We start from the raw sequence: 14,462 nt of genomic DNA, 5'->3' as shown, positions 1-14,462 counted from the left end.
AAACGCATATAGGCATCATCGCCTTAATTTTGGGGCCACGCCACTTCAGATGCAGAAAAGTTTCTATAGAAATTTCCGATTGTACCATATACTATTTTCTTCCAAGTTTCCTGCCATTTGAGCTGTGTCGTGCGAGAAATGTTGGAGTTGTAGGAAGGAGCCCCTCGTCCAATCTATTTACGCTGCGCTACCGCGTCTGTCGCCACTTTCTATTCCAACACCTCTTGGTGGCAATCCAAAATAGTTGGTTGCAAAAAGACCGGTGCAATTGACCTCCTCTCAACACCAATCCAACCAGACCTTTGACAAGCCCTCTTCAGGATGGAGACGCCCAAGGCGACGCCTGTGAAATTACCACCAGGCCCGCGTTACAAGGCATCGGACTCCGTCGACCGATTGGCGAAGCCCTTCAAATGCCCGGGCTCAGCGACCCGCACTCCCACCGCCGACCGACCCGCGCGCAAGAAGAGAAGAGTTGACTACCAGGGCGCCGATGGAGATGCAGACACGGCCGACAAGCCATATACCAATGCCGATCGTTTGGCTCTAGCCAATCGCGATGCCAACCGGTTTCCTGTCTTCCAACCCAAGGACAAGGACAAGGTCTTTAGAAAAGCCTTCTCCGTGCCTTTTGTCAACAAAAATACTTCAGCCTACAACCCGAATCGTCCACCCCCTACACTGGGTCTGCGCCAGGGTGCTGTATTTGTCGCGAAGCCGCTGCATGACCCGAGCGGGGAGTTCGCTATTGTGCTGTACGACCCGACCGTTGACGATAAGCCGAAAGTGAAGCCCAAGATAGAAGACAAGCCGGCAGAGCCCGAAGTCAAGATCGACGAACCCATTGTCCACAAGAGTCTATCTGAGATCTTGGGGATCAAGAAGAAGGTGGAAGGCGAACATCCTCGAGTGCCTGTCGTCATCGACCCGAGGCTGACCAAGGTGTTGCGACCACATCAAATCGAAGGTGTCAAGTTCATGTACAGATGTGTTACTGGAATGATCGACGAGAAGGCCCACGGCTGCATCATGGCTGATGAAATGGGTCTGGGCAAGACACTGCAGTGCATCACACTCCTGTGGACGTTACTGAAGCAATCGCCGGACGCGGGAAAGACCACCATCCAGAAGGCCATCGTCGCCTGTCCATCCAGTCTGGTCCGAAACTGGGCCAACGAGCTTGTTAAGTGGCTCGGCGCAGATGCTGTCACGCCCTTTGCCATTGATGGCAAGGCTTCAAAGGAAGAACTCACGCGCCAGCTACGTCAATGGGCAATCTCATCCGGCCGCGCAGTGACGCGACCAGTCATTATCGTCTCATACGAAACCCTGCGACTGAATTGCGAGGAGCTTAAGAACACTGAAATCGGTCTCATGCTATGTGACGAGGGTCATCGTCTCAAGAACGGCGACAGTCAAACCTTCACGGCTCTCAATGCTCTCAACGTCAAGCGACGAGTCATCCTCTCCGGAACTCCCATTCAGAACGATCTGTCAGAGTACTTTGCCCTCATCAGTTTCGCCAACCCGGATTTGCTTGGTACAAGACTGGAGTTCCGCAAACGTTTCGAGCTTCCTATCCTGCGAGGTCGTGATGCCGATGCGTCTGAAGTCGACCGACAGAAGGGTGATGCGCAGACGGCAGAGTTGTTGAGCATTGTCAATCGGTTCATCATCCGCCGCACCAACGACATTCTGTCCAAGTACTTACCAGTCAAGTACGAGCATGTTGTGTTCTGTAACCTTGCGCCGTTTCAACTTGACTTGTACAAGTACTTCATTACGAGTCCTGATATCCAAGCTCTCCTACGTGGTAAAGGAAGTCAGCCTCTGAAGGCCATTGGTATTCTCAAGAAGCTCTGCAATCACCCTGATCTGCTTAATCTTTCCGAAGACCTCCCAGGATGCGAGAAGCACTGGCCGGAGGATTATGTGCCAAAGGAGGCACGTGGACGAGACCGCGAAGTTAAGCCTTGGTATTCTGGAAAGATGCAAGTTCTTGACCGAATGCTTGCCCGTATCCGCCAAGATACCAACGACAAGATCGTACTCATCAGCAACTACACTCAGACATTGGACTTGTTCGAACGTCTGTGTCGCAATCGTGCTTACGGTTGCCTTCGCCTCGATGGCACCATGAACGTCACCAAGCGCCAAAAGCTTGTTGACAAGTTCAATGATCCTGATGGCCCGGAGTTCGTGTTCTTGCTGTCCAGCAAGGCTGGTGGCTGTGGTCTCAATCTTATTGGCGCCAATCGTCTGGTTCTTTTCGACCCCGACTGGAACCCAGCTGCGGATCAGCAGGCGCTTGCCCGAGTGTGGCGTGATGGACAGAAGAAGGACTGCTTCGTTTACCGTTTTATTGCCACGGGAACGATCGAGGAGAAAATCTTCCAACGCCAGAGTCACAAGCAGGCTCTTTCATCTACGGTTGTTGATTCGGCTGATGATGTCGAGCGCCATTTCTCGGCGGATAGTCTGCGAGAGCTATTCCAGTACCGTGGAGACACGAGGAGTGACACGCACGACACGTTCAAGTGCAAGCGCTGCAAGCCTGATGGTAGACAATACATCAAAGCTCCCGCCATGCTATATGGTGATACCAGCAGCTGGAACCATTTCGTCCCGGCGGCTATGAAGCAGATCCAAGACTTGTTGTTGAGGCAGGAAGCGGAGGAGCAGGAGGTGTCGACTGTATTCCAGTACATTTCTCATTGATTACGTTGTGTTTGAGGCGGAGCTTCTGCTGTTTTTTTTAGACATAAGCGTTGGCGTTGAAACCGTTTGCTAGATAGATATCATGAAGGGGCTCTGCATTTGCATGGCTTACGGCGTTAGGGAAGAGGACGGGACACGATGAAGTGAGCTGGTAAGCACTATGTACGAAATACCTGTTCACTTTACATAATGAATTGCTTTCAAGTAACTACCAAGGCCCCTTTTGGACTCCTAGCCAATATTGAAGTGCCTTTTACAAAACCAAGGAAATAAATGACGCTTTATCCGAACTCCGCGACGTAGTGTACAGTGTCGCTGGCAGGCCATTATTAGAACCTAGGAGCTCCTTCACTCTCATGCCACCACTCGAGCCGACCCCGCACCCCACGTATCCCACTCATCCAGCACCTTCTGGATTCTCTCGGAGCCCGTAATACGAAGCGACTCCTCGAAATATGCCCGGCTCAGCTCAAATGGCTTGCCGGTAACGTTGGGCACATATCTGCCAACAAGCTTCTCCGGACTCAGCCGCGACACGTCCAGGTTGTCGAGCAGCACGCGACGGAAAGCGTCCATGCGCGGCCGCAGGTACGAGCTGTGGAAGGGAACGTCGACGCCCGAGAGCGGCACCGTGGCTGCGCCGCGCCGGAGCTGGACCTCGGAGGCGGAGGCGATGCCGTCGTAGGTAGGTCTGAATTTGGCGATCAAACCCTCGATGAGGCCGGCCAGGCCCTCCTGGGAGAAAAGGAGCCGGCGGCTTGCTTCTTCACGGAGTCGCATACGCGCTGCAGGAGGTCCAGGGCGCGGAGGTCGCCGGCGCAGACGTATTGGCCGTTGCGGATGTTGAGGTTGACGACTTCGACGAAGAAGCCGGTTTGGGATCGGATCCTGGCGACGAGATCGCAGAGGGTCGCTTCGGTGAAATCTAATTGCCAAAGCTATTAGCAAGCATTCTAGACGGACTGAATAGAAAGGAAGGGGAGGGGAAAGTTACCCTTGCAGACTCGGGACGGATCGACCGCCGCCATGGCGAAGGCGCTGCGCCCGAGCGCGTCTCTTTCGACCGCGCTCTGCATAGTCATGCCGCGGCAGAAGACGAAGTAGAGCAGGTTCTCGAACGGCATGAAGTCGGTAAAGGAAGCCAGCGCCGCGAACTCGCCGAGCGAGTGGCCCGCGAAGTGGCAGCCGTCCGTGTCGAGGACGCCGTGCGCCTGCATGTCGCGGACCACAGCCATCTCCGTGATGGTCAGGGGCCGGCTGCGCGAACTGCGTCGCGAAGAGCAGGCCCTTGGGGGACGAGTGCGTGTACGAGGTCGAGCGCTCGTGGATCTCGGGGAACATGGGGCGGCGCTCCGCCTTGATTTCCGTCACCCCGTCGGCGGCTACTCCGACAGGGGTTTCATAGTGCATCGACATGTAATTCTGGCGGAGCATGCGGCCGCGCACGCCGCCGAAGCGGACCTTGATCTCGGTCGGGTTGTGTCGCACGATGTCGAGGATGCTGAGGCCGAACTGGGCGAGGAAGTAGGCGTCGGCCTTGTCCCAGAGGGCGCGCGCGACGGGCGAGGAGGCGTACAGGTCCATGCCCATGCCCTTCTCCTGCGAGCCCTGGCCCGTGAAGACGACCGTGGTGGTGGGCTGGGCGACGAGGGCGGTGCCCACGAGGACCCTTTCAGCGGTGGTGGTCTTGGTCACGTCGATCTCGACGTGCTTGAGGCCGGCTTGCATGGCGGTGTGCCGGAGGCTGACTTCGAGGGTGTCGTGGGGCAGGACCATGCCGACGAAGGAGACGTCGTACTTCTTGAGGCGGCGCGGGTCTTGGTCGGCCATGTGCTGCTCGACGACGCGGCGCACGATGGCGGAGCAGTACATGCCGTGGGTGATGGTCCCGGGCAGGTCGACGAGGTCGGCGAACAAGGGGGAGGTGTGGATGGGGTTGAAGTCGCCCGAGGCTCTTGAGTACTGTTCGTTGCTCGCGGGGACGGATAAGTGGGAGACGTGCGTCGAAGCTGCCGCGGGCAGCATGTGCTGGCGCTGAGAGGACACGATGCGTCCGTGACGCTCCAGGTACGACAAGACGATGTTGTTGTGTCGCGAGTCGCCGACATGGCTATGCTTGACGATGGCAATCGGGGTCAGGTCGCCGGCCTCGGACCGGACGAAGACGCGGCCCGAGGTGTCGACGCGGCTGTTGACTGCGTCGGACCACTTGGTGAAGGTCTGGAGGTGGAACTCGAGGGTCACGTCCGTGAGGTTGAGGTCGTTGAGCTTGTTCTTGTCCTCGAGGTGGAGCCAGGGCTTCTCGGCGATGACGGCGACGTCCTCCTTGGACGACATCTTGACCTCCCAGGACGGCTCCGTTTTGCGGGCGAAGGTCGAGGCGTAGTCGGCGTAGGCGCCGCGGAAGAGGAAGCGGGAGCGGACGGTCATGAAGACGGGGCCGAGCGGCGCTTGGCGGCGCATCTCACATATGACCTCGACGGTCTTGCCTGAGTCGGCGATGGTGATGGCGTTGACGTAGGCTTTTGTGCTCAGCTCTTCGCCGAGCTTCATCGCGGTGGATTGCGCACCGTGGCTGGGCTTCATCTCGTACGCGTTGGAGAGATGTACTAGATTCAAGACGTCGCCTTGGACGGGGTCTTGGAGGAGCGCCTTGCAGATCGGGCTCCAGGCCGCGACGATGGCGAAATCCATAGGGACTTGGTCCTCTAGATGGCCTCCGGTGTAGCCGATGGCGCGATTGAAGGCGCGGACGCGGGCTGCGTCGACGACGAAGGTGTCCTCGAAGACGGCCGTCTCCGGCGACGATAGAGCTTGCCTCTGCCCTTCCATGCATTCAAGGGCCGAGGTCCAGAGCTGTCGGTACATGGAAGAAATACGCTCGTTTCTATCATGGACCACTTCGCTGATCGGAGTGAAGCTGCTATGCGGCCGGTACTCGAACGCCAACAGCATAGAGACGGGCTGCGATTGGCCGGTGACGTATGTATATGCCGCCAAGCGAATCTCGTTCCCAGCCCGGCAGATTTCTACATCCAGCCTGTTTCCGGTCGTGTATAGCCGGAGAAACTCGCGACCGAACTCGACATGGCTGATGTCGAGACCTTGAACCAGCCTCCGGACGGGGTTGGCGACGAGGTCTTGGCCGCGCAGGATGAGAGGGCTTCCCAGCAAGGCGTTGAGCCAACTGGCACTCGGGTCGGCCGTGAAGGTAAGGAGCTCCAGCTTGCGATCAGGGTGGATATTGGCCGAGCCGTGTGTGATTGTCGAGTACGCCGGGTATGTGCCGGGTCTGCTCTGGAGGAACTCCTCTCTGGGTAGCTCAGGGCGAACTGTTTGTAACATGTGCTGGATGACGCCATGGTTCACGCCGTTCAGAACATCGGCGACAGGCTCGTCGATATGACAGGTCTGGCGTGCCGCGACGGGCCCGTGCAAGATGAAAGTACGGCCGGCGTCTTGCCCCACGACGGCCTCGACGTCTTCGGATTGCCAGAGGGAGTCCTTCTTGAACCAGGTCTCGAAGTTATCGTCCAGGGCGGGGATGAAAGGCACGGGCTTCTGGCCCGGACGGCGGCACAGTTGCATGAAGTAGTGCGCGTCCTCGGAGAAGACTTGTGTAGCCGCGGCTACTGGGAACAACTCCCTCACTTCGGCTACAGCCTTGATGGGGTCATCGCGGCAGAGGGTGTCGGAGATCAGGGGATCCATTGCCTCGGAGAACCGTTCCTCGATCCGAAGGATCCATTCGGCGAGGAAGTGAGCGTAGCTCGGGTCAATCCAGCGGCGTCGTCCGACGAACATGAGTTCCACTGCCCGGTCGCAGACCTCACCGTAGGTCATATCAGCAACGTCGCAGCTGCGGCCATCCGCCTTTCTGCCAAACCAAGGCCGCTGGAAGTCGGCATTGAGTCTATTGACTATGTAGTCTTTCTTTGCACTCAGGATCGGACCCCGTTTCTTCTTCTCTAGCGAGAATACGGCCTTGTCCATCTCGGCCCAGAACTGGGCGCCTCGGGTCGCGACGACGTGGATCGGCTCGCCCATCTCGCTCACAACCGAGACAATGCCTCCGGTAGGGCCTCGGTAGGTGCCCTCCCACGCCTGATCCTCTACGCCGCCCGCGGATGCGATGGCGGCTTTGGCTCCGGGACTCGTCAGCGCCTCGGCGCAGGTCATGACGCGGCTGCCAAACAGCACACCGTCGAACGGCATCCTTGCCCTCCGGCCGCGAGCCAAGCTCCAGTCTCCAGACATGTAAGGTATGACGTCGTCGGCGCAGCCGAACCCGGAGCCGGCGACCAGGGAAATGTTGTCGCACGCCCGGATCTCCGCGTACGTCTCCAGGATGGGCGCGTGAAAATCCTCGGCGCTGTGGTGGCCGCCGCCGCGTCCGCCGGTCCACTGCAGAATGACCGGGAAATCCGGGTGCCGCCGCGCGATCTCGACCACCTGCCGGATCGCCGCCACGGAGCCGGGCTTGAAGGAGATGTGCCGCATGCCGAGCGTGGTGATGTACTCGCTCGCGACGTCGGGCGAGGGCACGCCGCCGCCGACGGTGAGGCCGGTGACGGGGAAGCCCTCGGCGCGCAGCTGGCGGAGCAGGGGGATCTGCCACGCGATGGCCCGGGGACTGACGTAGATGACGTTGACGGTGATGCCGCGGCCGGGCTGATCGGCGATGAGGTCGCGCAGCTGGTACAGAGCCCGGCGCAGGCCGTCGGCGCGGTGGTAGCCGCCCGCCGCGAACTCGACGTGGTAGCCCGCGTTCATGACGGCGGCGACGAAGGCCGGGTGCGTGGTCGTGGGCGTCATGCCGGCGACGAGGAAGGGGGGCAGGCCCAGCAGGCGGCTGAGCTTGGTGGCGATGACGGGGCCGGACGCGGTCTGGACGAGGGAGCCCGAGTTTGCGGCGGCCCAGTCGGCGGCCCGCGAGGTCTGTTGATGCTGCGGGTCCGCGTCGTCGTCGTCGTCATCGTCGTCGTGGGAGAAGACGTCGTAGAGCGAGCCGAGGTCGGAGTCGGTCGCGGACTTTTCGAACTTGCCGACGATGAGGACGCGCGCGCCGGCGCCGGCGACGTTGCGGTGCGTCAGGGCGCCGGCGCCGCTGGTGCCGCCGGGGCCGAAGTCGAGGATGTGCGTCGCGGCGGTGAAGTCGGTCTCGGCCCAGAAGACGGGCTCGGAGGTGATCATGCGGACGAGGAGGGGAACTAAGTTGCTGTTGCCGCTTCGCGTCTTGGAGATCCGGCCCATTAGGGATTTCAGGGCGGAGCCCTTGTGGCAGTTGTTTACAGGGAGGTGAAGCTCGCTTGCGCCGATGGACAGGCTGCGCAAGTCGTCGTCGATGAGGGGGACGGCTTCGTCGAGGAGGGGGCAGTGGCAGGGGATGGTGATGGGGAGGAAGCGTATTGTGGGGGACGGTTTGCGCTGCGAGTAGGGCACGCGGGCCTGGGACTGGGCGTCCTTGGCCGAGGCGGCCTTGAGGGAAGAGATCAGGGCGGCGAGCGTGCGCTCGGGTCCGCTGACGACGAAGTTGGAGCTGGAGTTCACGAGCGAGATGTACGCGCGGTTGGCGGCCGGCAACGTCCGGTTCAGTCGGGCGAGGTGACTATCCAACTGGCGCTGCTCCAGGCTGGAGATAGACAGCATGGGCGATGCCTTGCCGTGGCCCTCCTCGTCGAGGCGGGCCGCGAGGTCTTCGGCGAGCGCGTGCTGGCGCCACGCTTGCTGGCCCCGGGCGCCGATCCAGAACAGGATGGTGACGGCTTTCCGTGCGGCCGTTGCGTAGCCTTCCCAGGTCTCGGTCGCGGCCACGGCGGCGGCCACGACGACGCCTTGGGAGTGTCCCGCGAGACCCTGGAAGATGCCGGGGAAGTCAGCGGGCGTGCCGTCCAGGCTCATGGAGATGGCTTTGAGGGTGGCAAGCTGTAGGAGGCCTATCAGCGGGAAACTGAGGGGGGCGGTGATAAGGTAGTCCGCGGAGGGAGTCGACTCGGGGTCCTCGAGCCATTTCTTGACATGTAATCCCTCCGGGTAAAGATACGATATCCTCGCGTCTTGGGATAAGGTCTGTAGTAACGAGTCAACGTCGCTAATAAAGTCATTCAAGAAAGGCTGGTAGGTCTGGTAGATGTTGCGCAGCTCGTTGAAGTAGTTCTTGTTGTTGCCCTGGCCACCGAAGATGGCGTAGATGCGAGCCGCCCCTTGGGCTTGCGAGCGGATCAAGGAGGGGCAGGAGTCAGGTATGCTGGGGAGGTTGGCGCTGACTTTGGCGGTGTAGTAGGTGTTGATGAGGCGTCTTCGCGCGGCTTGTGTTGATGAGGTTTGCGAGGCGGCGTAGATGTGGATGTTGTGTCGTTGCTGGACTTGGGGCTGCACTTGGTGATGCCAGAGGTGGCCTGCTAGCTCTTGGTGTGTTTCGGTGTCTAGCCTGGTGGATGTGTAGGTGATGAAGAGGCATAGTACCTCGACTGGTAATAGGGGTGAGGACTCCTCGTTGTGATCTTCGGCGGTGTATGTTGTAAACTCCTCCCTTATCGGGTCGACTTGTTGATGGAAGTGTGCGGGGATGGACGAAAGCGCCCTTGAGATTGTGTGCGAAGCCATGATGCTTCGCGCGGTGAAACCAATGAATGGTTGCTGTTCAATGGCCTTTGCTAGCAAGCATAGGAGTGGCCGGGTTGATAGTGGCAAATAATTCAATACACGTATATGAGCTTCTCTCGGAGGTAATCAAGCACTTGAACAGCCTGCCAAGGTGTAGTTAAGCACTCTTGAGAAACTAAAGCATTACAACACAAGAACGCCGATCCGGGTCAATCCATAGGGTTACTCTAAAAGCGACTTCTGTTTGCTTGGATTGCTACATCGATTCTGCTTTATCCCGAGTGCTTGGGTTCTATTGGCTACATTCACCTACAATGTTTCACGGATTTCCATCGTTGCAGAAACAGTATCCGCATCTGCGCGGGCAACATGATTTACCGATGTAAACGTGCGTGGTAGACAACATTGCTGAGAGACGCCCTCTATTTCCTCCTTAATTTGCTCTCGAGTGGACAAGCATATGGACCCGCGAATACGATACTGGAACAGTAATCGATGGCATAGCAGACCAGTGACTCTCCTGAAATCGGGCGACATCGCTCATAACAACCCTGGTTTCGTTGTGTACTCAGAATACTAAGATCACCTTCCTCCAAATGTTTGAACCCACTTCGTAAGCCCAGCTCGTTGTTGAGACTGCCGTGGGCATGTAATCATTCGAAGGGCCTGCAAACGGCAAGGCCTCCCTGACAGTAAGAATCCGAGCCACGTGCTTTGTTGTGGACAAAGGTCGTCACCTAACATGTCGCATCGTCAAGTTAGGGGATCCGTTTCGCGGGTTTGGATGATATGAGTGGATGTCTGCTGACATAGCGTCTTGGGGAATTACGGAAGTTTTCCGAGGCTTTTGCTTGCTAACCGACAAAAGTCGATGCCGAATAGTGTCAACCCCCATATCTTGCTGACAGTGGAAACCAGGGGCTTGATACGGTTGACTCGGCCGGGTCTCGCCGGCCGGGTCTCGCGTTACTCCACGGCCGAGAGACCGCCCACGTGCATGGTCAAGCCGGTACTGTAAGCGAACTATTGCTTACTGTAGTGTATAAGCGATGGGCTGGTAACCGGCTGGGACTTTCCGTTTGTGGGGCTATACGTTGTTTCTTGCTCGACAGGGGGCCAGGGTTCTCGCACGGGCCCTTGACACTGTCATACACATCATATCCTTGCTCATCATCAAACAGTACCGGAGTTGGGGATCACGGCATGAATTACTGAGGTCACACAATTACCTGGCTGTCCTCCAACAAGCTGATTATGGTTCGACCTTTACCCGGTACAGTATTGCTTTTCTTACTAGTTACCTGGAATAGACGCATCCAGATGCGTATACCAGTTCCATAGTGGTTGAATATAGTATAGATCCACAAACCAGTTCGCTCAGTGCTTGGGCTTTGGCTACATTTACGGGCTCCTGCAGCCAAACTTTGTACAAACTAGGAAATTGCACACCCTTTTCGACCTCCCCATACGGCTACCTATACCCCAAACTATAGTATATATCTCACACACGCAAAAACAAGGTTTGCAAAACATGTCGGCACCAGCTCCCAAGGCAACCGTCGGTGAGCACGAGTCACTCAGGTCCGTGTCTGCAGCATCAACTGACTTATCGTGGTAGACTGGGCGAATCTCGGTCTCGCCCTTGATCTGAGCGTCAATGGCCACATCGAGACCAGGTACCACCTCTCTACGGGCCAGTGGACGACGCCAAGCTTCGTGGAAAGCCCCAACATCTCGGTCAATGGGCTCTGCCCGGGCCTGAACTATGGCCAGCAGTGCTACGAGGGCATGAAGGCCTTCCGCAGCACCGCCAACAAGATCACCGTCTTCCGCCCGCGCTTCCACGCCGCCCGCCTGGCGCGCTCGGCGGCCTCGGTCTGCCTGCCGGAGCCGCCGGAGGCGCTGTTCCTCGAGTGCGTCCGCGCCGCCGTCGCGGGCAACGCCGAGTACGTCCCGCCCGCCGACGCGGAGGCCTACCTGTACATCCGGCCCGTGCTGTTCGGCGCGTCGGCCCGGCTGGCGCTGGCGCCGCCCGAGGAGGTCGTGCTCGCCGTCTACGTGCAGCCGACGCGGCCGTACCACGGCTCCGCGGCCATCGACGGCGTGGTCCTGGAGGACTTTGACCGCGCGGCGCCGCGCGGCATGGGCGCGTTCAAGGTCGGTGGCAATTATGCGCCCGTGTGGCGGCACTCGGCGCGGGCGCGCGAGATGGGGTACGGCATCACGCTGCACCTCGACAGCGCGACGCGGACGCTGGTCGAGGAGTTCTCGACGAGCGGGTTCCTGGGGCATAAGAAGAAGGAGGACGGAGGAGAAGAGAAGGACACGCTGGTGGTGCCCAGGACGCACAACGCGATCGCGAGCGCGACGAGCGATACCATGGTGCGCGTCGCGGAGATGCAGGGGTGGACCGTTGAGCATCGCGATGTGGCGTTCTCGTCGATTGGGGAGCTTGACGAGGTGGTGGCTGTGGGCACCGCGGCGGCGGCGGTGCCGGTGAAGAGTCTGGTGCGGCTCAGTACGAATGAGAAGTTTGGGTTCCCGGGGTCGGGTAAGGAGGAGGGGAAGTTGTTGGAGCTGTCGAGCTTGGTGGCGAGGATACAAAGGGGGGCATGCGGAGGACGTGGAAGGGTGGAATTGGGAGGTTACTGGATTTTCCTAGTTTGCCAAGAATAGTTCAAACTTCATAGTACCACTATAAGAGCATTTACTCCTCTTTAGCCAAACATGTGTTATGGGCGTGCCACTTATTACGCTATGCATTTCTGTGGCCTTTGGCCCGATGGTTGATGTCAAAACAGGCCCGAACCTCGTTGAACTCTTTACTCATACGTTGCGTTAGATTCAGCACCGGATGATGAAGGAGAAGCTAATCCCCCGAATCCTAACCGTTATTGTGACTTGAGAATGCAAAACTCGGTATTAGTTAAAAGCATCAAGATAACCTCAGTGAGTTGGGTATCATTGATAGAAACACTATATGTTCATACTACGAAATTGCACGCGCTAAACTAATACACACCATCTAAAGAACCCGGAATCTCAGGTCCAGACCGAGCTATCCAGTACTTTTTGAGATCTGGTAGCCTTTTCACGAAGCCAATCGTTTCAAGATTTCCCAATCCCATCATAACCTAAACCTTGCAAACATGGGCGTATCACATTGATCAAGCAAGGTCCCTAGTCTTCCTTTGCGCCTTCCTCTGCTTTCGTGAAAGCTTCTTTGGGAGCTCACTGTCATGCCCGATCAGGAATCGGCCAGGGTGCCAGATGGCAAGAGTCAGAAGCGCAAGCAGCATGGGGAACACGTCCAGCGCATAAGAGTACTCTTCGTGGAAGGGGATGGGGTTAGAGGGGGTAATGCCACCGGCGAACTCGGCAATACGGTAGATGATACGGATCTGTAGTTACAGTTAGCAACCAAAGGCAGGCACCTGTAATAAGGGGCCTCGATGGAGGATGGATGTGCCACTTACAGTAATAAACGTCAGAGTTGCATACAGGGCGTATATGAGCGGCCTCCAGCTGGGCTTGTCAGCGTAGCCGTACCCTATTCGCTGGCGGAGATGGAAATGGATCATGAAAAGGCAGAAGACTACAATGAAGAACTGTTGGATACCCATACCGATCAGGTAGACCTTCAAACCCTCTGTGACGCCATTGTCAGTTTAGAGTTTCTTACAATACTACATACGAACCTGTTGGTGCCGAAGACATACTGCATACATGTTAGCAAGTGTAGTTTAGGAGCATGGAGTATCTCATCGTCCAAGAGACGACTAACCTCTGAACAATATCACCGCCCGAACCAGGGGATGCCATGGAGCCACCGACGCCCTGGATGATGAAAGCGAGCACATCGGCCCAGACAAAGATCTTGGTGAGGGCGGTGATAGGGATTCCCAACAGCTGGCGCTGGGCCTCGGGCGGGTAGTGGTAGTACCAGGCCGCGCGGGTGAAGGTCATGTAGACGAAGGCGTTGATCCACAACGGTGCCAGGAGGAAGAGGATCTGGGCCGCGGACGCATACGCAATGTTCTGCTGGTCCTTGGAGCCGAGAGCATGGAGGACGAAGGAGATGGTCTCCCACGCCGCGCCCATGATCAGGACCCACGAGAACTTCTAAGGGGATTGTCAGTGTGCTCTCTGTTGTATAGACTGCCGATGACATCCACATACCTTGCGATAGGCTATACCAAGAACTAAATGGATAAGAGTGAAGATTCCGAAGAGTATGGCAACTGCAACGGCCGGTTCGAATTTGGGATCGAAGTTGTAGTATGAATTGCATGCGTCGATCGGCACATGGCCGTTCGGCCCTGGGATAGCCTTTACACAGTTGCTGTTTTCCTGTTCCTCGCCTGCGTTATCCCAATCGTCACGGTGTAAGAGCCTTCGGGTGGCCGCGCCAGCCAGACTGGCGACACCGGGCATGGACATATTGGGGGGCGGTGAACCCTCCGGAGAAGGGCGGGTGGGATTGCTGAACAGGTATTAATTAGATCTCGAGAAGATGGGATTCTGGTTATTAGAAGGAAGATGGGTGTACAGCAAGAGATTGTCTGTCGGAGTTATGTCGAAAACGGGAAGAAGGGATGACAGGGTCCTGATAAACTCGCCTTGGTCAGGTGTAGGGCAGGCTCAACGGTTGATATCCTGCTGCCCACCCCGAATGGCGCCAAAAGGGCCCATGGTGAACCGTAGAAAAACACTTCTACACCCCGTCTGTTGGGGCCTTGGGCACTCCGACGCGTATGCCATATTGCAGCATGATGGTTGGCCAACAGGGTAGGACTACAAGGAGAGCGATCCGCTGGTAGGAGTTGGCTGCGCATTGGGAGGGATTCTTACAGCAAACACGTAAGTACATCTGTACAGTAGGTACGTACTGAAGTAAGCAGGCGACAGCGAGGCAGAGTGGGATTCCCTTCGGCGTTACATAGCCCAAGTCTACACAAGCAGGGAACAGGCCTTATGGGAGGCTGACTTCTGTTGTAACGTGATTGGGCTGCTGCCAGTTCGTCGACCCGACCTTGTTCCTTTTCAATATGGATCTCATCGTAGAACTTGGCTATAGAGATTTGGGCCAAAATAGTCTCGTATTAGATTACCTAACGAAATGCGGTCACGACATGGCG

At 57.6% G+C, this 14,462-nt stretch overlaps 4 protein-coding genes across 4 annotated transcripts; 2 read left to right on the top strand and 2 right to left on the bottom strand.

Annotated features, from left to right (window-relative positions):
* Positions 1-321: 321 nt before the first annotated feature.
* Positions 322-2,718, top strand: PG986_014590 (DNA repair protein rhp54; the record flags this gene model as incomplete). The annotated part of the gene is made up of 1 exon (XM_066850812.1): positions 322-2,718. The coding sequence occupies one exon, from the start codon at positions 322-324 to the stop codon at positions 2,716-2,718; it is 2,397 nt and encodes a 798-aa protein (XP_066693050.1).
* Positions 2,719-3,072: 354 nt separating this feature from the next.
* PG986_014589 (uncharacterized protein) lies at positions 3,073-9,324 on the bottom strand (the record flags this gene model as incomplete). The annotated part of the gene is made up of 4 exons (XM_066850811.1): positions 3,073-3,450; positions 3,501-3,643; positions 3,713-3,984; positions 4,028-9,324. The coding sequence occupies 4 exons, from the start codon at positions 9,322-9,324 to the stop codon at positions 3,073-3,075; spliced, it is 6,090 nt and encodes a 2,029-aa protein (XP_066693049.1).
* A 1,531-nt stretch (positions 9,325-10,855) lies between these two features.
* PG986_014588 (aminotransferase) lies at positions 10,856-12,000 on the top strand (the record flags this gene model as incomplete). The annotated part of the gene is made up of 2 exons (XM_066850810.1): positions 10,856-10,886; positions 10,943-12,000. The coding sequence occupies 2 exons, from the start codon at positions 10,856-10,858 to the stop codon at positions 11,998-12,000; spliced, it is 1,089 nt and encodes a 362-aa protein (XP_066693048.1).
* Positions 12,001-12,491: 491 nt separating this feature from the next.
* On the bottom strand, positions 12,492-13,764 carry PG986_014587 (uncharacterized protein; the record flags this gene model as incomplete). The annotated part of the gene is made up of 5 exons (XM_066850809.1): positions 12,492-12,725; positions 12,801-12,973; positions 13,023-13,042; positions 13,109-13,446; positions 13,504-13,764. 5 exons carry the CDS (start codon positions 13,762-13,764, stop codon positions 12,492-12,494), a joined length of 1,026 nt encoding a protein of 341 aa, XP_066693047.1.
* Positions 13,765-14,462: the final 698 nt, after the last annotated feature.

This window comes from Apiospora aurea (assembly GCF_038362705.1).
Source record: "Apiospora aurea strain CBS 24483 chromosome Unknown utg000010l_segment0_segment0, whole genome shotgun sequence".
NCBI classification, from domain to species: Eukaryota; Fungi; Ascomycota; class Sordariomycetes; order Amphisphaeriales; family Apiosporaceae; genus Apiospora; species Apiospora aurea.
The sequence above is the reverse complement of the archived record's forward strand: the minus strand, read 5'-3'. Positions and strand labels throughout refer to the sequence as shown.